This window comes from Centruroides sculpturatus, unplaced genomic scaffold (genome assembly GCF_000671375.1).
Source record: "Centruroides sculpturatus isolate CEXI.00-Female unplaced genomic scaffold, Cexi_2.0 scaffold354, whole genome shotgun sequence".
NCBI classification, from domain to species: domain Eukaryota; kingdom Metazoa; phylum Arthropoda; class Arachnida; order Scorpiones; family Buthidae; genus Centruroides; species Centruroides sculpturatus.
The window spans coordinates 496,033-523,989 of record NW_019384699.1 but is presented as its reverse complement, the minus strand read 5'-3'; the positions used below and the strand labels follow the sequence as shown (position 1 = coordinate 523,989).

At 31.7% G+C, this 27,957-nt stretch overlaps 1 protein-coding gene across 3 annotated transcripts; it reads left to right on the top strand.

The window, feature by feature from the left end:
* Positions 1 to 1,029: 1,029 nt before the first annotated feature.
* Positions 1,030 to 24,890, top strand: LOC111627510 (serine/arginine-rich splicing factor 2-like). 3 transcript variants are annotated; one of them, XR_002757022.1, is made up of 4 exons: positions 1,032 to 1,570; positions 9,108 to 9,200; positions 21,920 to 22,366; positions 23,208 to 24,890. XR_002757022.1 is itself a non-coding variant. In XM_023371098.1 (3 exons), exons 1-3 carry the CDS (start codon positions 1,176 to 1,178, stop codon positions 22,269 to 22,271), a joined length of 837 nt encoding a protein of 278 aa, XP_023226866.1. In that variant the 5' UTR covers positions 1,030 to 1,175; the 3' UTR covers positions 22,272 to 24,890. The 3 variants fall into 3 exon arrangements, 2 of the variants coding, with proteins under 2 accessions (XP_023226866.1, XP_023226865.1); XM_023371098.1 differs by having other exon boundaries at positions 1,030 to 1,570; positions 9,111 to 9,200; positions 21,920 to 24,890; XM_023371097.1 differs by having other exon boundaries at positions 21,920 to 24,890.
* The last annotated feature ends 3,067 nt before the right edge of the window (positions 24,891 to 27,957 follow it).

The following is a 27,957-nucleotide window of genomic DNA, read 5'->3' as shown; positions in this document are numbered from 1 at the left end:
GTTTTCGATGACCAGATTTCAAAAATATCTTTCAAGAACGCGCCGATTTTTTGATTTTTGGCCACTTTTTGATAATCCTGAACCACAGTTCCTCTTACGGAGTACTGGATTGTTAACTGATAAAAGTTAGACGCCCGGATGGCCGAGCGGTCAAGGTGGCAGCCTACCGCTCTGGGAACCCGTGATCGAATCCGGACGGGTCGAAAAATCCCCAGGAAGTTTCCGGAGGGATGGTCCGTTCGGATATGTCGTGCCCAGTGCCGGCCCGAGGCAAGTTTTAGGATGGAGCGAGATCCTATTATGGCGCCCCCCTTGGTTGCCCCTAATTTATACCCTTTAATTTTCTTTATCACTGAGGCGGTCCCTTGGACTTTGCGCCTAGAGCGGCTGCTCCGTTCGCCATATGGTAGGGCCGGCTCTGGTCGTGCCCCGTCCCTCACCAACCGATCGCCTCATAATGGGCTTGCTAAAAGAGGGCTTAGGGCCTACAGGGCGGAAAGAAACAACATATATAATGAATTAGCGGCCGGATGGCCGAGCGGTCAAGGTGGCAGCCTACCGCTTCGACTGAAATAATTAAATCCTAAATATGCGGCCGGATGGCCGAGCGGTCAAGGTGGCAGCCTACCGCTCTGGCGGACCCGGGTTCGAATCCGAACGGGTCGAAAAATCCCCAGGAATCTTTCGGGGGGTGGCCCGCTCGGATATGTCGGGCCCTTCCCTCACCACCCGGCAGCCCCATTGTGGGCCTGGCCGAACCCATAATGGACTTGCAAAAAGAGGCCCTCTTAGTGCCAACAGGGCGAAAAGAGTTTAAAAAAAATATATAATGAATTTATAAATTAATTAATAATTACTTTTTACTAAATTATAATTAAATTGCATATTTTTCTAAAATTATTATAACAGAAATTTTATTAATTCTTAAAATCTTAGTAAAATCTTAGTAGAAATTATTATAATCATTGTATAATGGTTTCGAGAAAGTTCGATTGTAATTGGCCTCGGGTAGGTCACGTGAGAGTCAAGTGGCGAATCGGGAACATCGATAGTATCCCTCTTTACTTGGCATTTTCGAAGAAGAACGCGGTAGGTCCGCCATATTTTATCCCGAAAGAAATTAACGATTCGGAAGGTTTGCGAAGGTGTTCCGTTATATATAAGAGTATAAGAAAATGAGTTATGGTCGAGGGCCACCTACAATCGACGGTATGACATCTTTAAAGGTTGATAATTTAACATATCGCACAACACCGGATGAATTGAAAAGAGTTTTCGAGAAATATGGCGACGTTGGCGATATCTATATTCCGCGTCATCCTTACACGAGGGAAAGTCGCGGATTCGCATTTGTTCGATTTTACGATAAAAGAGATGCCGAAGATGCTATGGATAATTTGGACGGGTTCGTTTTAGACGGAAGGGAATTGAGAGTTCAAATGGCTCGTTATGGCCGTCCTAACGAGTCGTGGAGAGGTCCGAGTCGTAACAGATACGGATTCAATCGTAGAACTAGATCCAGATCTAGAAGTCGAAGTTATCGAAGATCTAGATCACGATCTCGATCCAGGTAAGCAATTATCTATTTCTTCTAATTCACCAAAAATTCTTTACCCATGTGTGCTGTATAATACAAAGAATTGATTACCTTTGTCTTAAGAAATTGACTAGGTACTATCTCTAAATTAATGTTTTCGACTATTTTATTTACAGTAAGATTAATTTAAATACGTCGAAAGTAAATTTACTTCATTTACATTTATTTCTTTTAACATTGATGAATGATGGTGTCCACACAAAGAAGTTTTAGGTTTATATCAATTGCGTGCTTGTTGAATGTGACTTGCTTGAGATAATAACCATACAAACAAAAGTGATTTTAAAAACATTATTACAATAGTTAGATTTTACTACGTTAATGTATCTCTGCTGTAAATGTGTGTAGTTAGTTAAACTATATAGTAACCGGGTAGTAGTAGTAGTATTGTGAAAAGTGTATACAGTGGAACCTCGGTATACGACCTCAATCCGTTCCTGATGTTTAGACTTATACCGAATTGGACGTATACCGAACCAACCTTTTCCATAAGAAGTAATGTAAAAATGATTAATCCGTTCTCATGTAAAAAAAAATGGCTGGCTTTAAACACCTCGCTTTCCTGGCTAGTTTCCGCTTGATTTTTCGTGAGATCAGCATGTATCTTTTTAGCTTTCTCGCAAATAATTGCTTCCGATATGCTGTCACCAGCACACGTTTTTCAGTTATCCAAAGGAAAAGCAATTTCTCGACACAATCTAATGTCTTTGACCCCTTTTGCAACATTAGCAGATTTAATAATGTCTTTATTTTTCACGATTGTCAATATCGTCGTTCTCGGAATACGGTATGCAACAGTTAAAATCTCGAACACATGTGCCATCTTCATATTTCTCAACAATCTCTTTTTTTAGTTCCATTGTGATTCTAGTCATTTTTTTAGTTTTATGTTGCTTTTCATTTGCCTTTTTGTGATTCGTGATTAATAAAAATAATAAAATTTTACTTACGAATTAAAATCAGAAGAAATTTAACAAAGTTATAAACTGTTGCACCGCGAACGTCTAGTCTGGTCTAGTACACCNTTTTCATTTGCCTTTTTGTGATTCGTGATTAATAAAAATAATAAAATTTTACTTACGAATTAAAATCAGAAGAAATTTAACAAAGTTATAAACTGTTGCACCGCGAACGTCTAGTCTGGTCTAGTACACCGATAGTGCTACTTGTTCATAGATGGCGCGTATAATTGAATTAAGTCGTATACCGAGCAAAATTTATGTCGTCCAAACGGCACATATTCCAAATTGGACGTATTCTAAAGCAGACGTATACCAAGGTACCACTGTATTTAGAAATGGAGAAAGCTTAATGTATCGCAATCTGTTGGGTCCTCTGTGTGGTTCATTTTGGGTGCCCGATATTTTGAAAGCCAAGAACTTAAAGGAAAAAAAGAAAAAGATGTTCATAAGTTGCTTGGATTTAGAAGGAATTTAGACAAAATGTTAAAACAAAGCAAGCACATAAGAGATGTAAAAGAGTTTCTCTTCGGAGATGAAAAAGGGCAATTGAATAATAATGCAATTGTTATATTATCCATTTACATTCTTCTTTAGTCGTTCCATTTTGTTTTAATATAGATACATACTGTATATTAGTAGATGTTGCCTTTAGATATATATGTATACAAAATACTTGAAACTAATATTCTATCAAATTTTTATTATTATAGCTTTTTTCAATGTTGACAATTAAGTATTGCTTTTGAAGTGAATCTAGCATGCAACTCGTTGGGTGTGCTGCTTGGTAAAGCAGCTTTTATATGGTTTATTTGTTTTATTATTAAATTATGGCAATGCAACACTTGGGCAATTGCCTAAGGGAAATGCCTTCTGGGAGGTCTTTTTTAAGGGTAACTAGTCCATATTTGAGCATTGCAAATGTGAAGAAAATCCAGAAAACTCCGCGTGGCCAGCTTGTCCTGGCCAGTGTTAGAGAATGGAACCGCTTGGCCACTGGTGGGGTCAGCTTTAATATGGATGGCTAAGCAAACCAATGACATGGCTATTTCATTTGAAATGAACTATGTCATTGGCATGCTTACTCAGTTTTATTAAATCTGCATTCCTAAGTGATACATGTATTATATGAATAGTATTTGGAAAATAAATTTCAATTTACCACAAAAGAAACAAAGAAACATTTTAGGCATTCTTCTATTTTTGAAATTTTGTGTGTGTATTTACTAACTTTTTAACATAATCATCTCCAAAATTGAAAAAAATTTTGTATTACAGTAGAGCATTGATTATCCGAATCAATTGGGGACTGGGGTTGTTCAGAAGATTGATGTTTTGGATAACCGATTAGGTATGAAAAAATATATTAATTTATCCCATCTTGACATTTTTCTCTGTTGCGTGTCACTTTGCGTTGAATTTTTGTCAATGTTAAGCCTAACAAAGACTATTGTATCATTAAAAATTAATTTTTTATTTTGTACGAACAAAATAAATATATTGAAAAGTATAAAAACAATAAAAAAAATATACTTCAGAAGTTAATTTAGTATCAAAAACGTAAAATATTTGAGTAGCCCAAGACATAGCTAAAGATTGCAGCACCACAGCACTGGCAAAAATTTAAATTTGCCGACTGGAATTCTTTCGGATGATTGACTTTCGGATAATCGATGCTCTACTGTATTTCACAAGCTTTTTTTCCCTTTCAACAAGAAGTCTGCTTCTTAAGAATCATTTTCAAGAATCTTAAGAAATCTTGATCCTGCTAAAAGGTCTCCAAATGCAGAAACAGTGGAAGTCAAAGTATGCAAGATTGAAGATACAAGGCAGCTGATGGGTCTGTTTTCATTTGAATTGTTTGGTGGTGGATTTGTTTGTTCCATAATATGTGATTTTGCATTGTTGTGAAGCAACACAATCCCAGAGCACTATAGGGCTTTGTTTGTTTTCAGTATATAGTTTTATTTTCTCAAGTCTCTCAATGTGCGACTGCATTTATTATTGCTATGTGATTTGGCAAAGTACTGTGACCTTACCTTACAGCAGGTAAGATTCTCAATCTTCTTGCTTAATACAATTAAAAATGTCTAATATGGGAATACAGTTAATATATCTGATATTTCTTGTTTTTTTGAAACAACAATTAATTTTGCCAAGTATTTCTTGGCTAATTAACACATTAAATTAAGCACCATGTGTTTCATATTTGCAATGCACCCAGCAATTCATCCAAGCCAAGTTTTGCAGAAATTCAACACACATTATATGTTGAAATCTGTGCTATCTTACTTTGGAGCAACATGCTCACTATATAAACACAATGCAAGTACAGTCGACCCCCCCATAACATGGTAGATACGTTCCTCTTTTTATGAATCCAGCTTCTAGGAGTCCAGCCAATCACAGCCCGACACATGCAGTTTACAGACTACGGCTGTTTGAAAGGTTTCTTCCATAAAACTAATCAATTCTAGACTAATTCGACTCAACATTTCCAAAATACGTATAATTTTTTGGGAATAATCCATATAAACTATGCTATAAACAAAAAATTGTAGGATTACTTACCGAGCATGCACTGTTCGACTACGCTGTTTTTGTCGTGGAGATTGTCATTGAAAGTCACTCGCGTGCTTCCCGATAAATTATTTTTTTTGCAAAAAATTTGCTGAACTTTAGAGACATCATTAATATAAATATAATTTTTATGGGCGTTAAATAATAAATGGTTTTAGGTCCGCTGCTCGTTTAAACTCAATGGTTTGTGCAATCCTGTCGCGACACGAGTCTGCGATGACGTTTTACTGAATTATAGGAGTTTTTTTAGCATGTTTGTACGAATACTGTCGCAATTTTTTTGCCGTGATATAGCAATCCGAACATAGGAACCTGTGTTATAGGGGGGTCGACTGTAGTTAGAGTATTGCTTGTGGAATTGGAAATTTCATTTGTCCCAGTATTATGGTGATTTAATTTTTTCTTTAAAAAATGTGAATATAAGCAAAACTTGCCTTTTCTAATGTTTTCTTGCACAATAAACATTAATAAGTACAATATTGTGAAAATATATAATACAAAAACAAATATTCAAGAAGAAATTTTTATTTTCTTTCAGTAAACATAAACATTAAAAATAACAGTATTTTAGCTATTATTGTATTTCTCATATATTTGTATTTGTCCATTTATGCAACCATTATTATGGTAAAATAATTTTCAATTCAATTCAATGTCAAAACCTGAAAATTAGTATACAAGATGGCATAACATAATCAGAAAAAATCATTCAGGCCACTTGTTGCAATTTTACAACAGACAAATTAAGAAAAAATGTTTTTTTTAGCAATGCAGATAAAATTATATTAAGTGGCCATCATATCTGTGTATATCCTTAAAGTTTATTTATTTATTTTATTTAAACAAAACACAGTACTATTTGGCATTGAAGGTCTATCCCAGAGTACAAATCAACAAAATTCCATAAAATGCATAACAGTTGCATTTAAAATAAAATGATACAAGAGTAAAATATTACATATATATTACATATTAATAATATCTGAATAGTATATATTACATATTAATGATATCTGAATTACAATAAAATGCATAATGAAAAGTTGATCAAACTGCTATAATTATGAGACTTATTAAGTTTTATTAAGTTTTATCTATGTGATGATTATGAAAGGGTTTCATTGATCGACGAGGGCAATCATCCAGCAAAGACACAAGCAAAGTAGAAGATAGAAAAAATGAATTTATTAGGCATGATAATAATGTACAGATACAAAGGGATTCCAACTCAAGGGTGTTTTGATTAACAGTCACCTGAAATCTGGTCATTGGTAGAACAATTACAAAAATTATTGCAATTTATACAAAAAGGAACCAAAAATAATATTTACAAAAATTTCTCCTTAATACTAATCCTTAGTATTTATAATAATTTATAATGTCTTCTCTAACTGCACTTAAATAACAACCAAACTTCAACAAAAACATTTAATATGCAGAGTTTTTTATTAACTTTTCAAACATTTTTGGCCATTTGACATCTATGAAAATTTAAAATCATTCCAAAATAAATTTTGTTTTATAGAAATTGGAATCATTTGATTTTTTATTCCTGGAGAAGGTTATTCAAATGGCCAAAAACATTTGAAAAGTTAATAAAAAAGGCTGCATATTAAAGGTTTTTGTAAAGGTTTGGTTATAATTTATACCTAGAAAGGACTTAGAGGTTAGGAGGTGAGAAGTAGCAAAGATAATGGATAGGATAGGAAAGAATACTTGAGCACTGCAAACATTGTTCGGTTACAATGAGGTGCCATGTGAAAGCTTATTAAACACACAATAATTCTTTGCCTCAGTTCTTGAGAGTTGTATATTTTATCCCAATAGTTGGTTGCTCTTTAGACTCGTCAAGCTGGTCAAATGAAATTCAGACTCTAATATGCTAATTTTGACCTGGGAATTTTAAGGTTCCTTTCAGTTTGAAGTTCTGACTTTACCTGCTTACTTGAGCACCGGACATTGTGACATCTCTCTTGCTTTTCATCATCCTCTCTCATTGAGCACCAGCTTAAAAGTGACTTCCCTTTGTTTTGTATGCCCCGAGGTATCCTTGTATACATTGTTAGTGAATTCTAGGAAATTGCCTTCACCTTAAAGAAAGAAGAATTAAGATTAGAAAGTTCTCAAAGATGAAAAGTACAAAGAATGGGAAAATGTCAGGACAAAAGCAGACAATATGGCATACAGCCACATTTAATTCACTTAAATTTTTAATGGATTATTAAATTCTCATTCAGTTGAATATTCAAAATTCAACTTGCAATACATACGGCAGAGCTTTCTTCCTTGGTTTTTAAATGTCATGTTTGCCTTTTATGATATTTATTCTGTTGTAGATACATAACTACATTAGAATCCATTCAAGGTTTCTTGTCACTAAATTTCAAAAAAGGCTTTTAACAGGGGTGCACAACCTGCCGCCCGTGGGCCACATACGGCCCCTTATCAATGTTTATGCGGCCCGCGGACGATGGTACAGGCCAAATCCCTTCTTTTGAAGTTTCTAAGTGTAGAACTTTTCCCTTTCACAAAGTCATTAGCACCCAACTGTTTTATAACTTTCCCTGAAGTGAGAAATGGGGGGTTGTTCTATAAATAAGTCTATTTCTAGCTAACTCTTTCTGGTTTAGATATCGAATATTTTAAGTCTACCCTGTTTCCCGAAAATAAGACATCCGCAGAAAATAAGACCTAGCACAGATTTTGCTGAATTGCGAAATATAAGACCTCCCCCTGAAAGTAAGACCTAGCTAAGTTTTTTTAGTCGTAACGGTCATCGACAGATGGTTGAAGGTGGCCTTTGGCTTTTTGAAAGTACAGCCACTGATTGGTCAGCAGACAATTACGCCACACGGCATGATTTGCATAAGACTATGGCTTGGGAATCACAGATTTGCATAACGTTACGGCTGGTGATGGCTAATTGGTCGGCCAGGAATCACGCTACATGACATTTGCATAGTGCTACGGTTCAGTAAGCACTAATTGGTCATCGAGTCCGATGTTGANCAATCTTTGGCTATGTCTTGGGCTACTCAAATATTTTACGTTTTTGATACTAAATTAACATCTGAAGTATAATTTTTTATTGTTTTTATATTTTTCAATATATTTATTTTGTTTGTACAAAATAAAATAATTTTTAACGATACAATAGTCTTTGTTAGGCTTAACATCGATAAAAATTCAACGCGAAGCGACACGCAACGGATAAAAATTTTAACATCGGACACGTTAAACTATTTTTTCGTACATAAATTGGTTATCCGAAATATCAGTTATGCGAACAACCCCAGTCCCCAATTGATTCGGAAAATCGACGCTCTACTGTATTATTATTTGAGGGATACACCTTGCTTGCCTTGTACTACAATATTGTCTATTTGTGTAAATCAAATAAAAGCTTTTTGTTTGTGGGAAAAAATTGCTATTATGTAATAAATTTTTCATTCTTTTATATATCATCACAGTATAATTGTTTTAAAACCATAAATTGCCTAATATTTGATATAAAGTTAATAACTAAAAGTCACTTTTTGTAGATGAAAAGATTTTACTGGATTGTTTATATATGTACAAAGACTGATTATATAATAAAATAAATTAATGTGCTTATTTTATACATTTTTATATTTAATTGGTAAGTTGAAAATGCTTTGAGTTGCATGAAAAACTTAAAATATCAATAATTAAAATTAGGGTAATTAATTATAATTCACTTTGTTAGAAATGATTGTCAGTTTTTAATTATTTGTTTATAAATTGTCTTAATAATATAGTCATTTTTTAAGAATTTGTATAAATGATTATTGTTGTATTATATTTTGGTCTTAATCAATTATAATGAGATTAAAATTGTGTCTTCACTTATTAAGTATTTATGTTTGTGTGTGTGTGTGTATATATATATATACACATACATACATATATACACATGCATACACAGTAGATATAAAAGTATTTTTTTTCAGAAGATCACGTTCTACATCTCGTAGTAGAAGGCATCGACGTTCAAGAAGTCGTTCCAGAAGACACAGGCGTAGTCGTGACGATTCTAGATCAGAGTAAGTTATATTCTACATACATTTTTTTCCATTATAAGTAACTAGCAGGTGGGCCCAACGTTGCTCGGGCAAAAGTAACGATAACTAAGATAAAGATTATTACGTTACAGTCAACCTTACCCGTTTTCACAGAATGCAAGAATTGGGTCCCCTTGTTTCCAGACTAATTAGAGAATTTTTAGATGGGTCTAAAAATATGTTCGATTTCCCGCAAAAACGAAAAAAACTGCATCTGCGTATTGCACGTCGCTTTCTCTTAACAATTCCATTGTTACGTAACATTTCCATTGTTGACACTTCCATTGTTACTTAAAACTTTTATTGTTACTTAAAACTTCCATTGTTACTTAACACTTCCATTGTTACTTAGCACTTCCATTGTTACTTAACACTTCCATTGTTGATGGAAGTGTTAAGCCTTAATCCTGTCCCTCTCCCCCGTGGGGAGGAATTTCGAAAAATCCCTTCTTAGTGTGCGTTCTCCTAACGTACCCTAACTGTGTACCAAATTTCAACTTTCAACTCCTAACCGTTTGGGCTCGTATCCATAATGTATATAGAAGTTTTAATCCTGTCTCTCTCCCCCCGGGGGAGAATTTCGAAAAATCCCTTCTTAGTGTGCGTTTTCGTGACGTACCCTATCTGTGTACCAAATTTCAACTTTCAACTCCTAACCGTTTGGGCTCTGCGCTTATTATTATTATTATTATCATCAACCCGTCTCGATTATATATTAGATTATATGACTTAAGAATGCTAATTTTAGTTTTAAGTATTGTTTTAAATAGACAATACATGACACATTAATGTTAATTATATTATATTAATATTTTATTTCATTCATGAAAAAAACTTTTAAGTTGAAATTGAACATTTTTCTTTTAAATGTGATTTTAAAGTTGGAGAACAAAGAAAAAAAAAAGTTATTATTTCTGAAGTAATATTTTGAGCTGAACTAAAATTTTAAAATATTTTGTAAAGTAGTATTTATCATTGGAAAAAATCCAGAATATTTTAAATAAGAGAACATATATAACATAAATATTGTGTCCTGTCAGTCTTTGAAATTCAAAGCTACAGTTCTTTGCATTCAGATAATAATCAGTAGTGTGAAAATTTCAAATTACAGTCAAACCCCCTATAACACTGTTGATAATTCCGTTTTATATGAATTCCATGTTGTACGAGTCACTTAGATTTTACAAATACGTGAGCCGTTCACAGCTCGGCACATGTATTTGTAAAATCTAAGTGACTTGTACATGGAATTCATATAAAACGTTAGTATCAATAGTGTTATAGGGGGGGTTGACTGTAGCACATACTTTGATAATTTTTGCAATTTTATTTCTACAAACTTCCATATGTATATTATAGTAGAGATAGACAATAACTTTTTATTATGAGAACAAGTAATCATTTTCTTGTTCTTTGAAAGATTTTTTTATTATTACAATTGTAGAATTGGTATGTATTTCTTATGAATTTAATTAGTCTATTTCTTATTTTGCATTTACTTGTATGTCTAGTTATTCTAGACGTTACTGCCTTGATTACAAAGATTTTGATTAATATGAATACTGAAGATAAAATTGGAAAACTAATAATCTCTTTATTCTTTAGAGATTGTTCATCAATTATTTTTGAAAATCATTATAATAAGACAGATACAGTAGAGCATCGATTATCTGAATACTGATCAACCAAAACATCGGTTAACCAAAAGCATTCCAGTTGGCAAATTAAAATTTCTGGTAGGGCTGTGGCATTGCAGCACTCTTCCCCTCCCTGCTAAACTGAACTATAGGCCTAGTTTAATATATTACATTATGTAAGGTATGTATTTTAAGACGTGTGATACAAATTATATACAGTACAGTTTTGTTTTTAATATGTTTTTTGTAAATGATCAGTTATCCGAACAATTCCAGTCCCAAATTGTTTTGGATAATCAATGCTCTACTGTAGTCGCTTCATTAATTCTAGTTTTAACTAGTTAATCTGGAATTAAGTGAATACAGTTGATAATACTAGTATTCATTAAAAGTTTTATAGTTAATACAAGTTCTTGTTAGTAAGAAACAATACTGACTGAAACTTCTCATTATTAAAACTATGTTAGTAAAAGCTAGTTGTAATTAGAGGGGAAAAAATAATAATAATTGCAATTATAACACATTATTCATTAGTCTGGAAAAAACCTAACAATATGGTGTTACATAGAAAAATAACAGAGAAACAAGGATTAGTCAGTTGACAGGGCTAGACTTCAAAAATGGACAAAATAACAAACAGATTAGTTCAAAACACAATTACTGTAAAAATCCTGAATTTATTAAAGGAAACAAAAATTTATTACGAGCAAACAAACTATTCATGCGCAATTAGTAAAAAAAATCATGAAAATGCATTAATTGCGATAAACTATATAAAAGAAGTATAAAATTCAAAGCTATAATTAATTCAAATCAAAAAGAAAACCAAAACAAGTAAAACAGCAAAGCCATTTTTGGGACAAAACTATGTTTTGGAGAGTGTGGGCAACGCATGCATGAATCTCGCACTCGCGCCTGTTTCTAGAAACAGTCTCAGCATTTTGTATTTTCTTTTGACCCAGTTCTCGGTCCCCTGACTACCTACAAGCCTGGTTTATTTTATGTGCACATGATTTGGGCACCAAATATTCTGTGCCAAATTACAACTCCTGACATGTACTCCTTCAAACCTCTAAGATGTGCAGCTGTTGATAGCAGCATGATTTTAGAGATGAGACATAGTCTCATCAACAAATGTTCACAAATCTTCCTGACAGGTGGGGAACATAACTTTAACTTAAGTTTTAACTCTCCACAAAACAAGCAGAACTCAACAACAACAAAAGGAAATTTATGTGATCTAAACTACCTAACTGTCACACCAGAGAAACATCAGGAAATTCTTCTTGTCCCTTGCTCTGGAATGGTCTTTGCTTGCTGTCAGAAGTTTTAACCTGTTCTCTTCACTGTTGCTGGAGTTTTTATAGACCTTGGTGTGACGTCACAATTAGCTATGCCACTCCAACTCATTTACATACTTAACACACACTACCAAGTATTATTCTCTTTTTATTACAATCTTTTAGTTACACTAGTCCTTCCAATCTTCCCAAAATATTCTGTTATTTTTTTTTTTAAATTAATAACAAAAAGGATTACTAGACAATTTAACTCAAATGAGAAATTGCTTAATCCAAGATGCCTTATTAGATTGACGTTGTCGGCGTTATGACTGTCAATCATGCAAATAGTTAAAATTTTATTTTTAGAATTTTGTCTGAGTGGTGTGGAGTTTTCATCTTTCAAACAAAATAAAAAGTTTGCAAAATAAATAATAACAATAACTAAATAAAAGATAACATTTAGACTTAACTCCTTACACAATTAATAGAAAAAATAATTTCATTAAGCCTGTCATTTTAATTATTGTTATCAGTACAATCTACACTCTGTTCTTATGTTCTTTATTTATTGGAACAAAGCATGCTATCATGACATTTCAAGATGCAAAGATTTCATTGTTTCTTTCAGAAAAATCACTTTTAAATGCAATCCTTCTATATGTTCAGGGGACAAGTTCCTATTCCTTGCCTTGTTCATCAGCAAAATTTTCTGAGATATCAGTTCTCAAGTAAAGAAAACTTGATGAGAAATGTCAAATTCAGATATGAAAGAAATGAAAACTTCCAGCTTAAAATTTATTCTAACCTTAGAGTTAAGTGAACATACTTGCATTCTAGCTTGTTAACCTATTCGATGTTGAAATGTTTATTTGTTGCGTGTGATGCCATGTTGAATTTACGCCGATGTTAAGCCTAATTTTTTTTAAAAATAAAAATTGTGTTTACTGTATCGTAAAAAATTATTTTTTTATGTTTCACAAACAAAATATATATATTGAATAATCTAAAAACAAAAAAATTTTATTTTAAAAGTTTGTTTTAATATAAAAATTATGACGCGAAGCAACATTTAGTATCAAAAACGTTCCAATGTAAAAACAGAAATATTCGGGATCACCCACGCAGGTCAATGAGGTCAACCCGAAAATTTTCGGGATCAACGTAGGACAGGTTAAAAATTCCTGCTTTTTGCCAGTCATGTACAGATTTTGTTTCTTTAAACATGACTCTCATGAAGTTTGAAAAGTGTGTCTATGCTCTCTTTACATCTGGAATGTGTAAAGTAACATTATCTCTACTTCACCGAGTGGATGTGTTGCATTTGAAATCATTTTCTTTTTTTTTGACCTGCTTTTTAACATTTTTATGGGCTTACTATATTTGACAGTGAACTACCTAGCATCTCCTCTTCAACTCTCTATTATTATTTTTCAGTTTTTGCTCTGCATTCATCTGTTTGGTGAATTTTGAAACTTGTTGTATACTTTAACCTAGACCAGTGTTTCCCATCCTTTTTGAATTAGTGACATATTTTGAACTTAATTAGATTTTTGCAGCACACCATAATTTTTAAAATAAAAATGTTCAAAATTTTTTTTCTAATTAAAAACTTATTCATTCTGTTACCTGCTTAAATTTAAAATAAATAATAATTGATTTTTAAAAAGTGTGATAATCTGGAAGTTAAACTTACCAATATAAAAACTCGATTTTATGAATCTGTATATACAGTAGTGTCTGCTTATAACACTATGTACTGCCAGAACTGGTTCATTATAATCAATCTTCATTATATCAGATAAGAAATAAAACAGCTTAATTTTGAAAAACTAAAGTTTAAATGTCTCAAAGATAAAAGGTAACAATTTGTTACATACGAAGTTTTCCATTAAAAGATCAATATAAATTAACAATGTAAATTCGTCTCTGTAATCCAAAACACACGCTTTGGTAGACGTATCTCACAGCAATTTCTGGTTAGCAAATTTAACTTTTATTTTAACAATGAAAAATAAAAGTTAAATTTGCTAACCAGAAATTGCTGTGAGATGTCTACCAAAGCGTGTGTTTTGGATTACAGAGACGAATTTACATTGTTAATATAACATACAGCAAACCAACTATATATCAATATAAATGTTTATGGTTACTTAAAAAATGTTATGTTTGTTTATCAGTTTTTGGTGGTTACATAGCATTCTGTAATGTATAGTTCCACCTCAGAAAAAGTATTTAAAAAATTTTGTGAAGCATTATGCATTTGTAAAAACTCTCAAATAACAAGTGTTTTACAAAACTTCAGAAACTGGCATTATCGGAATGTTGACACAGTCTGTGTATGTCGTATCATCATCTTCATCCTCACTGATTTTATTATTTTTGGAAGACACTGAAGCCAAATCATCATCATTCAAAGTTTCCTACTAATACCTCATCAATCCCGACATATTCTTCAAAATCATAGTCAGAAAATGCATTCAGTAACTGCAGAGGGAGCACATCTTGGAACCAATGTTCTCTCTAATTTTTTTTTGTCGATGAGTGGAACATATACTTCTCTGAGCAAAAAATATTTTTGCTGAGCATATATATATAAAATCTTATTTTTTTCTATAAAAATTAAAATAATTAATTATAAAGTAGAGATTAAAATTCAAACATTGCTAAACCCAATATATAATAAAGCTACACACCAACTGAATGCCGAAAATCTATCGGGCTAGTATAAGGCTAATTATTAAATGAATTACGTAACCAATTTGGCTTTAGAGGTAAGCATTAGGCGCCATCTCTTATTAACATTAATAATTATAAAGTAGAGATTAAAATTCAAACATTGCTAAACCCAATATATAATAAAGCTACACACCAACTGAATGCCGAAAATCTATCGGGCTAGTATAAGGCTAATTATTAAATGAATTACGTAACCAATTTGGCTTCAGAGGTAAGCGTTAGGTGCCATCTCTAATTATTATGTTAGTAAGAGATGGCGCCTAAGCGTTAGGTGCCATCTCTTATTAACATAATAATTAGAGATGGTGCCTAACACTTACCTCTGAAGCCAAATTGGTTACGTAATTCATTTAATAATTAGCCTTATACTAGCCCGATAGATTTTCGGCATTCGGTTGGTGTGGAGATTAAAATTCATTTTAAAACATACTATTGAATACAATCGTACCCAGCAAAAATAAACAAATAACGTGACCACCACCTTATTGCTTGCTGAGGGAGTTTTATTAAAATCGAACGCTTTCGATCCACTTAACGTATTCCATTTTAGTATATTCTATCCTGATGATGATCCGTTAAGTGGATCGAAAGCGTTCGATTTTAATAAAACTCCCTCAGCAAGCAATAAGGTGGTGGTCACGTTATTTAAAACATACTTTTATACAAAATATTATCTCTTGTCAATGATTTAATGTATTTAATTGAAATGTAAGTAGCAATAATCATGTTGCAGACAGAGTGAGAAATAAATAAACAACAATTTAAATCAGTGTGCATACTCGTACATAAATTCTCATGCGCGGCAACAATTTGAGCAGTGCGCAGCCGCGCAGCTTAGAGGGAACATTGTTTGGAACACCTTTCGTTTCAACATTTGTAAGTTCACTTTTTCAAAGTTTGTTGATTGGAATGTCGTCATTGGAAATGTACTCTTTTCCATTAGTTTGTAGAAAGCCAGCTTGGTGAAAACAGTTTGCTATTGTTTGTATTGATACATTTTGCCATGCCATATGGATGAAGTTGATTGTATTAAGATTTATAGAAAATGATTCTTTACTATTATCTATAGAAGTTACCATTTTCAAAAGGAGAAATTACCAATAGCTGCTCTTTAAGCTATGTATAATTGCTTGATCTAAAGGCTGTAATTTTGAAGCTGTATTGGGTGGCATGAACACCAGTTTAATGCAACATAAATTATTGATTTTGGGATGTTTGTTCTTCTCGGTTCTTCATTCCATACTTACAGTTTACCACAGAAAATGTCAGAGGTCATCCATTCTCTTTGGTTAGTTTGTAGTTTACTAGTTGATTATTACCAGCCGTTGATTATTGAATATCTTGGATTTTTTGATTTACTGATTACTAACAATTTTCTCTTTTCCATTTCCATGAGATTTGCTGATAGCAGAATAGTAATTCATTCTTTGGATAATCTTTCTCCTGCACAGTTTTCTCTTTTGAAATTTAGCATTCTACTTGGTATAACTTATAAAAAACTCATTTCATATGCGTTAAAAGATATAACAATCTTGGAAATTTTGTCTAATTTTTGGACACTTATTTTGCAAAAAATCTTCTACCACATTCATGTTTACTACAGCTGCTTTTCCAACAATTTTTTGGCTTCCAATATTTGCCTTTTTTTTAAATCTCTTGATCCAACTTCTAATCCATTTAAACTCTGTACTCTTTTACACTTTGATTCCTAATTCTTCCACTTTTGACTACAATATAACACTACTAACAGTTGTATTCTTAAGTCTTTTTGAGTAAACCATTTTAACAATCCTTAAACTAATTCATCATGCACTGATTTTCTAAGCTTCTTAGCATTCAAATTATTGTGTTTGAAACTCGTATTTTTTCTTTTTCTGTCCAATGGTAGCAACTGTTAAATTAGTTATAATCATTTCTTTACATAATTCATTTTGCTTTACACTGCTTTCTCACTTTTTAATTTGATATATAGTCTAACATAAATTACTTTTTGTTTACACTGATTAGGGCTTAGAGTTGTCGTATTTCAGAAGGACTTTGTAATTCTGTAATTCAGAAGGACTTTGTAATTCTGACCCTTTGTATGCACAGTACTTTGTAATTCTGACCCAGCAAATGGCAGGGGTCAACATGCCTCAAGATTACATGCAGTTTGTTACTCTTTATAAACAATGTCAGTGAACAGAATTTTTCTAACCAATGACAGCATAAATTTTAAATTTTGTGATGAACAAAACCAAACCATCCAACTTTTTGGCTAGAAAATTTTAACTGTATTTACAGTTGAAATTTTCTAGTCAATCAATAACACACTTTAAATTTCCAAATGTTAAATGGGCAGGAAATTGAACAAAATACCTTTGAAAATCATTTAATTTTTAATAACAGATCACAAATAACATTTAAAATTTAAATTACAAATAACAAATGAAATTCCTCAACAGTGCAAATTTCTAAGTTCATTGTTACTGGCTGGTAGATTAATCTCAGACAATACTTTAGTGAAGTAAAACTGGTACTGAGAGAGTATACAAATTTAAACTTTGAAAAATTGCAAAAAATTTCCTAAGGGTGAACTTTAAAAGGTGGGGAGAAGCCTTTAAATAAAGGTCATCTACGCCATGAAATTGTTATTTCCTGCTGGTGTTCAAAAGGACTAAAAGGACGGAGGACACTTAAAGTTTTCTGTAGGAAATTTAAAAAAAATTTTCTAAGTATATACTTATTGTCCTGTCGATTAATTTTCATTAAATGAAAATTTAAATTTGTGATAAAAAAGTTAAGCAACATTTCCCATTTTAGGTTTTGTTTAACCACTCTCATTATGTTAGGGGGAAAAGTTTTTATTTAAAAATCCTAGTGATAACTCTAGTATTCTTTGTATGCATGATTTGTAATAAGCAATAACTTTCAATTTTTAAATCCAAATAATAATTGTTATATATGGGTTCATTGTATCTGGAAAAAATAATACTGCTCTTATGGATGTTTCATTTGTACTTTTAAAATTGGTTTGTTATAAGTGATACACTACTGTATTAAAAGCAAAATGTGACATCACCACTACATACAAATAATGTAAATTTAAAAGTTGATTTTAGTGTCAGTTTTGTTGTAAATGCCAGAGTTTTGGTTATTATTTTTAGTTTTAATTTTAAGTTTAATTTGTTTAGTGTTAATTTAGTAATAATTTTATAATTATTTTTCATAAATTTATTTATTTGTGTGTTGTTGTTTTATTTATTTAATTTTACCTGCATGTTTTTTTAACCTTTACTACATTTTTTAAAAATAATTGCAACTGATTTTACTTTTCCAGCTATTATATATAACAGAGGGAAAGTATGGCAATCAGTGAAAAAATGACCCTCAAAAAGTTTACATTTTTGGACTTTTAAGACACCTTGAAACATTAAAATGCAAAAAAAATTTAGAGGATAATTCTGTATGTATGGTTATTAGTGTGTGGGGAGCATGATTTTCATCCTCTTTGAAGATTAATAACTTCTGTGGTTTTTGCCAAAAATTTCTGAAAATTTGCAGGGAGGTTTGTTTATTAGGGAGATCGATGATATTAAATTTTGGTAATTAAAAGTCGAGGGGTAGGGGAGATAAAGGGGGGTTATGTAAATCTCTAGTAGCATTGGACTTAATGAAGATTTTACTCGTTATTAGCATTTACGATTGTTCATAAAACTCGTCCCTACCCTTAAAATTAAGCTTTTTGCTATTTTATAATAGTTAAAAATGTCATATTTTATTTAAAAACTTTATAACAGATGGCACCACCACAAATTTTAAGAGTTACAGTGAACTCACTAATCTTGGAGGCACACAGTAGCACATCTAGGGCTGTTTCTCTTGATGGCATATTTTTGGGGCAGCACTTTTGGCTTACTCAGAGCCATCAGAGAGAGAAGGTGAGGTGGGGATTTTTTCCTAGGCTTGGAGAAAACTTATGATGGTCTTGTAGTGGTTCCTATCCCAATAAAATTAATGTTATTTTTACTAACAGGAAATAAAATCATTAAGATTGGTTTTTATTAATAAAGAAACATTTTACATATTTCATTTGTTCAAAAAAAGATGGCTGAAGGGGCCTGGACCTGCTTTATTCCCAGACCCCATATGAACTCTCAACACACTGGGTCTATTGTAATAAAAAGGAAAGTTTTGTTAGGCTAGTAGCAACAAGATGCCAGACACAATTTTATTTTTCTGCAAAACATTGTTTGTAGTTGAAAATTTGGTAAGGAATGTGTTTTCTTAGTTTTATTGACTATCCTACCTGTTTAAGTGATTAGTTGCGCTTAATTAATAGCTGTTGGTAACACTGTCCTAATTTTTTACAGGTTCTTTTTTCCTATAGTTACATCTTTTTCATTTTTGTTCAAAATATGTTTGATGTGTTTTTTATGGGGTGGCCACTCTATGCCACTGGGAACACATAAGTTAAGAAGCTTGGTGTAATAACTTATTTGGAAATGAATTGTTCGTGAATCATACTATATTGGAATAGTGTACTTTTTTTACCTTCATGTGTGCAGTTTACTATGGTCATGCAAAAACTGAAAAAAGTTTGTAAAAATTAAAAGTAACTTCTGGTAGACACCTTGAAATTGAATAATTGCTTTCATTGTTACATCAACAAATTTTTTATTTTGATTCCCTTAATAAAATTTATTTTATTTACACATATTTGCATAGACTTATTTCATTGTATTTTGCAGAAATATTTACAAAAGTTAAAAAAATTTTCTCCTCTCAAAATATTAAGAAAGTAATTTTAAGAAGAGAAAGAGAACTTTTGGAAAAGTAATTTGAACTGTTCTGCTATTAAAATTGAAATTAGATGGAAAATAATAATAAAATTTTTAAAGTACTTTCAAAATAGTCATGCATCATTAGATTTTTACCTTGGAAGGAATCAAGTAAATTACTGGTACTTGGGTAAAGAGATGCCAATTAAATAACATCACTTTAGGTAATTTTAGCTGGTAACATATTCCTTGTTTAGATCATATCCCTCAAGCAATGCTTAAAAGAGCACAAATATGCTATTGACAGCATGAAATCATCCACTACTCTGTCCATGTATGCCTCTGACAACGTTGAAACTAAACTTGGTGAGGCAAGGTATAATCTATTAACCTCAGGTAATCGATTATAACAACATAATGACTGTATTAGAGATTTAGAAGCCTTGGAGATCTTTACAGCAGACCAATTAGGCAACTGTATTAATCATAAAGATGAAAAACAAATTTTGTGCACTTGGCAGTTGCACTTCTATTTAATCTTTACCACTCACTCTTACCCTTGCATTCCTGATTAGTTCAGTCATATTTATTACCTTTTCAAATTTATTGATTTAAGGTTCAAATTCTTCAGACATTTTGTTTGATTCATTCCATTATGGAATTTATATTTTTAAACCTGATGCAGACTTCAGGAGGACTTCAAAAACATTCATATTTTGTTAAAACATTGCCACTGGAAGGACTTGGGTTTTTTGTTGTGTATTTTATGTCACATGTTCTTAGTAAATTATGGTAACAAAATTTAATTATTTCCAAAATGAAAGTAATTGAACATGAAATTAAATAATATGACTTTTTTGTTTTTTGTGTAAGATTGATCTATAGGCAGTGTCATCAAAACTTTTATAGTCATTTGAAAGATATTTGTGGGACTTTTTCTTTAAAAAATATATGATGGAATGGGTTTATAGGAAAGTAAAGTAAGGATAATTTTTCTGTAAAAGTTTAGAGAGAAAAAAAGACAAAATTCAACAATGATGCAAATACAAACAACACTGCAAAGGCCTCATATATAACATATACATACAAACAAAATTGCCCTTTTATTTATAAGGTATAACTAAATAGTCCAATTATTCCAAACATGCCAAATATGATTAAATCTCTAAAATTGCAAAAATATGCTCTCTCAGATTTTAGAAAATGGCTCCCTGACATTGTGGAATACGTCTTTTGTATTTCTCAACTTCATAGAGATTTGCAAAAACAGTATGCTGAATTATCATGTTATGGACTAAATATATATTTATTTAACTCTAATTAAATAAAGGGTCTGCCAAATAAATGTGTGAAGTGTCCCAAATCAAATTGAATTTTTTATGTAGCATATGATTTTCCTTGGTATTAAATTATAGTGTAGCAATTTTCAAGTGCTTAACTTCTTTTATTCTGTTGAAAATCATGTTTTCCTCTTTTTCTGTCTTTAATTTTATTTATTTATGAACATTTTAGAAATATAGTGCTGTGAATTATTATTTTACATCTGAAAAAATTCTATTTAGACTTTTTGGCAAAATCAAAATTAAAAAATAAAATTTCAAATACGGTTTTCTTATAAAAAATATGGTAGTAATGTCTCCATTTTTTGTAAATGTGTTTTCATGAGATAAAAAAACATATTTTTGTCAGATTTTTAAGGATGTGAAATTTAAAAAATTCAGGAAAAGGAGTTAATGGAATTAAAAACCAGCATTTTACTGCCAAATTACATTACAAATTATAGCAGAATTTCTTTGTAGCCATTTCAATCAAAAACTTGTCCATATAAAAACTTTGCTTATTTTTTGAGAAAAAGGCAATATACATCTTTATAGATTTGATAATATCTTTACTGTGTTGTGGGTACTTGTTCTTGCACTAATTCAAGAATTATCAAAGTTATTATTAAACACTACTATAATGTCTAGTACTAAGTTTGAATAAAAATCAAACTCAACCAAAATTCAAATGACATCTTGGTACTAGAGAATTTCTATAGTTTCTAACAAAATGATGCCAAGTGGTTTAATGCCAAGACAAATCATATGCTTTATAAAAAATTTCAGTTTTGTTTGGGGGCACTTTTGACATGCTTATACAGCTAATACCTTTGAAAACTTTAATAACAAGTTTTTAAAATACATTAATGTAATCAAAATATTAAGTTATATTTTATTTTCTTTTATAATCTATTATAACGCATATATATATAAAAGTAAATTTTAAAAATTGTATTTAACTTTCAGATCTCGTTCCCGAAGCCGGAGTAAAAGTAGAGGAAAAAGAAAGCATAAGAGTCCTAGCAAAAGCCAAAGTAGAAGTAGGAGTCGGAGTGTTAGTAAAGAGAAGAATGGTAGTGAAAAGAGAAGCAAGAGTAGAAGTAAGAGCAGAGATGGTAGTCAGAGCCCTTGCGCAAGCAAGAGCCCTGCAAAGAGCGTCAGTCGTAGCAAGAGCCGTAGTAAGAGCAGAAGCAGAAGTCGAAGTCCAACCAAAAGCCGTAGCAGAAGCAAAAGTCGTAGTAGAAGCAGAAGTAGGAGTGCAGAAAATAATAATAATGCCAGAGAAAGCAGAAGCAGAAGTAAATCACAAAGTCCATAATGATTACAACTTGGAGTAAGCATCATGACATTACAAGAATCATAATTCCAGGCAGAATATTGTGCATAACTCTGGATTGTTCTTATAATTTGAAGGTTATGTGTTAACTTTTTTCACTTTATTCATTGACATACTGTCATCTACCCTTCATAAAAAAATTTTTTTAATTAGTACACCAGTATTATGCATGGGATAAATAATTAATTTGCTGGTGGATTAATTATCTACCTGCATGATTTTTAAAATACGACACATTTACTTTAATCTGCTTATTTCATAATTTTTAGTTCATTGTTGATCTTTACAGCATGATTCATTTTTCTTTATAACTTTCTTTAATTGAATATTATAATTTAGTAATTCTTTTTAAAGAATCAAACATGACATACACTTTAAACAGGATCTATTTAACATAGACTCAAATATTTGAATAATATTAGTGCTGAAAGTTAATTCTATCATATAATTTTCTTTAATGTTTATTTTTCTCAATAGTAAATGAAACTTATTGTCACCTTTCTTTGTGATTCCAGGAATATAATGCATTACAAAATTAAGAAATGTTTAAAATTATCTGACTATATTGCAGATTGCTAGCGAATAAATGCAGTTAATTGATCATAAATTCGGTTCACAAGTGGACCCACTGCATTTTCAGTTTTGGAAGTTTTATAAAAATGCAGCATACCATGAAAGTAGCAACTGCATATCATGGCAGATGACAACGATTAAATTAAGCAAAAGAATAACAGTCTTAATTATTGAATTTTGCTTTGTTTTTATGTAAACTTTCTTATAAGAAACATATTAATTAAATGCAATCGAGTATAATGTTTTTGTCATGTTTAGTGAGACGAGCATCTTTTTTTCTATGTAGTTGGTACAATAAAAACTGTCTTAAAATTCTGACTGATGTTTATTTCTATATAACCACAGGCGCAGTAGTGTTGCAGTTAATGGTTCCTGTGCTGTCCTGTTCCTGTTGTTCCTGGTTCCTGTACCAGCTGAATGCGGATATGTACCTGGCTGCCAGATTTTAGGGCCCAGTGTGCAGTGCTGTTGTTGCTGTGGGAGCTGACAAGCAGGGCATTTGCTGCCGATCCTGTGTTCTGGAAAGGGGCTAAATAGCACTGCGTAAAATTCTTATCCGCAAATTTGTTTTGTTTTTTTTTTAATTAATTAAATGTAGACAATATTAGAGAGTCCTGATATAAGATAAATTTTAATAATATATTTCTTAAATTTCAAAGTTTAAATATATAATTTTGACCTTGAATAGACAGCATTTTTAAATTTGAACCTAAATATCAAACAGCCTGAATCAAATATGATGATTCTTAATCTGGACTTTCCAAGTGTTTTTTCACAGGTGCAGTTGCTGCTGTATTGTTCCTGCCGGTGACAAAAGTGCGATAAATTGTATAAGCCTCCAAGGGAACTTCATATGTAATTGTTCTTGAAATCTTAATTTGTAAAACAATATTAGTTTTGACTACTTACTATATATATATTTCCTCTTTCTTCTTTAAACATCCTAACATTTACAATTACATTAATTGTTGTAAATGGAAAGAGATTTTTGTATAATTTAACCTTAAAAAATTTTAAATTGGTTTTGACATTTTCTCTTTCAAATATTTTATTTCCTGTAACTTATATTTTTATTAATCCTGCTAAAAATCTTAACATGTTAACCCTTTATTCATTATGCCTAAATTTGCTTAATTATTAATCACTAATAAAAATTGCATTCTATTGGGAAGTACTCAATGGAATTCTGTAAACAGTCTGAAAGCATCTTAAAATGCATCTGTTTTTGAAACAAAGACATATCTCAATTATTTATTTGGTCTGTGCATAGTTTTCATATCTTGTTAAAATATAGGTCAACATAGCTGTAAAATTTAATTATAGATTTAATTTTCTCATTACTTAAATGGAAAATACAAACAACTTTATGTTCATTTTAATGAATTCTCAAATGTTGTTTTTTTTTTCCTTTTTTAAACTACTGCATTTAGCTTTTATTTTGCCAAAAGATATTGCATTTTTCTTTCTCAAAGGTTTAGTTTATTGTAATTTCTTTACCTTCCCAATATCTATATATTTTTACAAAAAATTGTGGTATGTTTTCTGTAATTCATTTGAAGATGTAAATATTTGAAGAGGAAAATATAATAATTTGTTATAATTAATGAGAAATTGTTGTTTGAATTCGTTAAATGAGAATCTAGCAGAATTTAACATGTAGGCTATGTTTTAGAAAAGAATTAAAACATGAGAGAGTAATTTCCTTTTAATTTATCCATATTAGAATTAATCTAGTTGATTGTGTAGTATAGTTAACATTTTCATTGTGAGTGTAACTTTGAAGAATTTTGAAATATATGCCAATGGCTAACTGAACAAAAATGATGCATTTTTCAGTTAGAAGTGAATTACACCTAGCTTAAAATTTGCTTCTTCTTTAATGTTATTTCAGACTATTTATTGCAGACCAAGTGAATGACTTCCGATAGTTTAACATTTCAGGTTTCAACACGTCTAGCTAAAATTTTTAGTTAAAAACTGGTCTACGAGTGCTCAAGGCAAAATTATTTGTCTTGGACTTATAAAAAATGAAATTTGATATAAATTCAATGTGACTTTTAATACATTCAAGACAGTTTGTACAATATCTTTGTCGATAACTCATTCTGGGGCTAGGTTTAAGTCTAAAATTAGTGTTTTGAAGCAGAAGAATTTCTCTGTGTAATTATTTCAGCTTTACAAATATTATTTTACTATGAAATTGTATTTTAATCTATTAGCTTTTTAAAAAATAAATTAGCTTTCAATATTGGAAATTTGTTTTCTTGTTTTTTATGTTAAGTTCCAATTAGAATGTAACTCATTTAATTTACATTGTGTCAAATACAATCATACCTAAAATTTTATTGTAAATTTTGTCACCGAGTACTTAATTAAACTGTGCAAAAATTTTAACAGCATAGTTTTTTCTTCAAATTATTGAACAGGACAGTTCATATGTATGACATTGGATGATGAAATTTATGCAATGCAGGACAATCCACATGTTACAATATAAGTAAAATGGGCAGCAATACATCACAAAATCCAATTTCCATCATCTGCTGATGGAGATGGAATCTGTAGTGTAAAAATAGTTTTTATTGCATCCATAACAGTTCTAGAGAAGCAGTGAAATGATTCTTTGCTCCAAGATAACTGTTTTTGTTTTTGATGCTTATAAGAAATTTAAAACAAAGTGACTTCAAACATACATATAATTTTACCAGTGTTTATTATAAAATACTTTTCATTTTTTTTAAAGGAAGGTGTTAATGTTCATTAAACTATTAATATAATGGTTAAAAATAAGAGTACAAACTAAATTCACATATTAAAACTAAATTAAAAATTCAATACTGGTTCTTTATATTTATTATACATTCATTATTCTGTACATTGTTCAGTCACATTATTATGACTACTACCAGTGCAGAAAGCAAATTCTAGCAAGTCATACCACATGTATTGCATAAACACCATGCATAAAAGATTAACGCTTGACATTTGCGAGCCAAAGCATGCGACCTATCGGACCTTCAAAAAAGCACGCTCATCGGCTATTACACCAGACTCGGCAATTAGCTGTTTGAAAATGTGGTGCCACGTTTTCAAGCAGCTAACTGAAGCGTTTGCTGTAGTGGTGAAAGTGTACCAAAACAATGAGGCAGCTTTTCGACAAACCAAGCATAAAAGCCACCGACTGGAGGCGAACACAAACGGAAACGATCAATTGCATCTTATTGAACAGCTGGCTGCCCAAATGAACTAAAGGTCCACAAGAACTCGGAGTGGAGTAGATGCCTAGCGTCTCAACGGGGACGACTTTTGTTTTTTTGCAAAAAAAGCTATCGGTTTGCTTGGTAATCTTGGAAGTTTGACAACGGGTGGTTTTCTAGAATTAAAATTTCTGCTCCATCGAGCGGTTGGACTGTGTCATATTAGGTGAGAAATCCGCAAGAACAGACATCCGTACAATATTGTTAGCAGGAGACAGGCTGATGAGATGCATTATAACCGAGGGAATGTTTTCGTGGCATGGCTTGGACTGGTGGTACTTGCAAACGGTACTTCAAAACAAATGATTGTTTATTGATTGTCGCTAATCAGGTATACTCGTACTTGCCGATCCAGGGGACAACGGTATCTTTCGGCAAGACCATGCATCGCGCCACGTGACCAGAGTTGTCTACAGAGCACAATGCAGACTCAACTACCGCCACCAAATTTCCCTGATCTCAAATCCGTCGAAACATCCATGGGACCAATTTGATCGCAGTATCGGACGGACATCCATCGAGGAATCTGTCGTACTCCGAGATGCACTAGTCTTCATGGGCGCGCACACCTATAGGAACTCTACCAACGTGTCGAGCACATTCCCACGGTACATGCTGTAAATACTGGGTAAACTCGTAATGTGATCTGAAAGTGTCCAGTCCAAAGTAACTAATTCTGATTTTTCATGTTGGTGTGAACTTGTATAAATGAAAATGTAGATTCTCGCTAGTATCCAGTGTGATGGTTTCCTGCTTTCGTTTCTATGAAAATGTTAGTCACGACAGCCCGTTTTCCTTCTTACTCTGGTTTAATTTCTGTGTACCGCATTATTTGCCTGCCTATCCAAAAACAATAGTATCAAAGAAAGATTAACTCGTAAGGTTGCATCATTGTCTTTAGGTCTATATACCCAGTAATTTAATATGTATTTGCCAAGGAAGCTTACATTTATGGTTTATGCCATTTCATTTGTGAAAGTTGCGTGGCACACTTATTCTCGGATTTTCTTTGATTAATCAACGAATAAATCACGTTGATAAAAGGTGGCCGTTTTATGTTAATGTTTAAAATAAGTGTGTGACAGCTTACGTCATAAAAAATCCCAGAAATTATATCCTGTAATTATTATTCAGGAATTTCCGGTACTCTTCTAATGGTATTTCGTTTATTGCCATTTATAATTATTTTAAAGTTTTTTATTATACCAGTGATTCCCAGAAGACTGGAGCTGTGGGTAATAGAGTATTGGAAGACAGGGGGACAAAAATTTATTTTGAAACAATATATATGTAAGAAATATAGAAATATATACACTAAAAGGAGGCAGTAGTCTGGAAAGGAAAACACTGGATTAGACAGATGACAGCGATTTAAAGTATGAGCATATCCTCAAGGAATCCAGGCCCAAACCTATTCATGTGACCATTATCTATTGTAAATTTTTATAGTACGATGGAATAATCTATTGTTTTTAGCCCTTTATATTGTTTAACACTTAGTCTATATCAAATAGACACATATATATGCGGGTTTATCACACCAGTGAACGAGATTAATTCACAAAATCTTTAATGATTATTTAACACCTTATTACTCTACAATAAATTACGGCTCATTTTAACATACAGAACACTCAAAATTTTACAGTTTAAGAAATATTTTAAATTAAATTGTTATTAATTATTGACCTTTTTTTTTAATTACAGGATGTCAGGACGAAACACAATTTTCTTGCCAATACTTTCTTCACTCCCACTTTCTGCGAACATTGTGGTTCTCTACTTTATGGCCTCATCTATCAAGGACTCAAATGCAAAGGTAAGCATTTATTTACAAA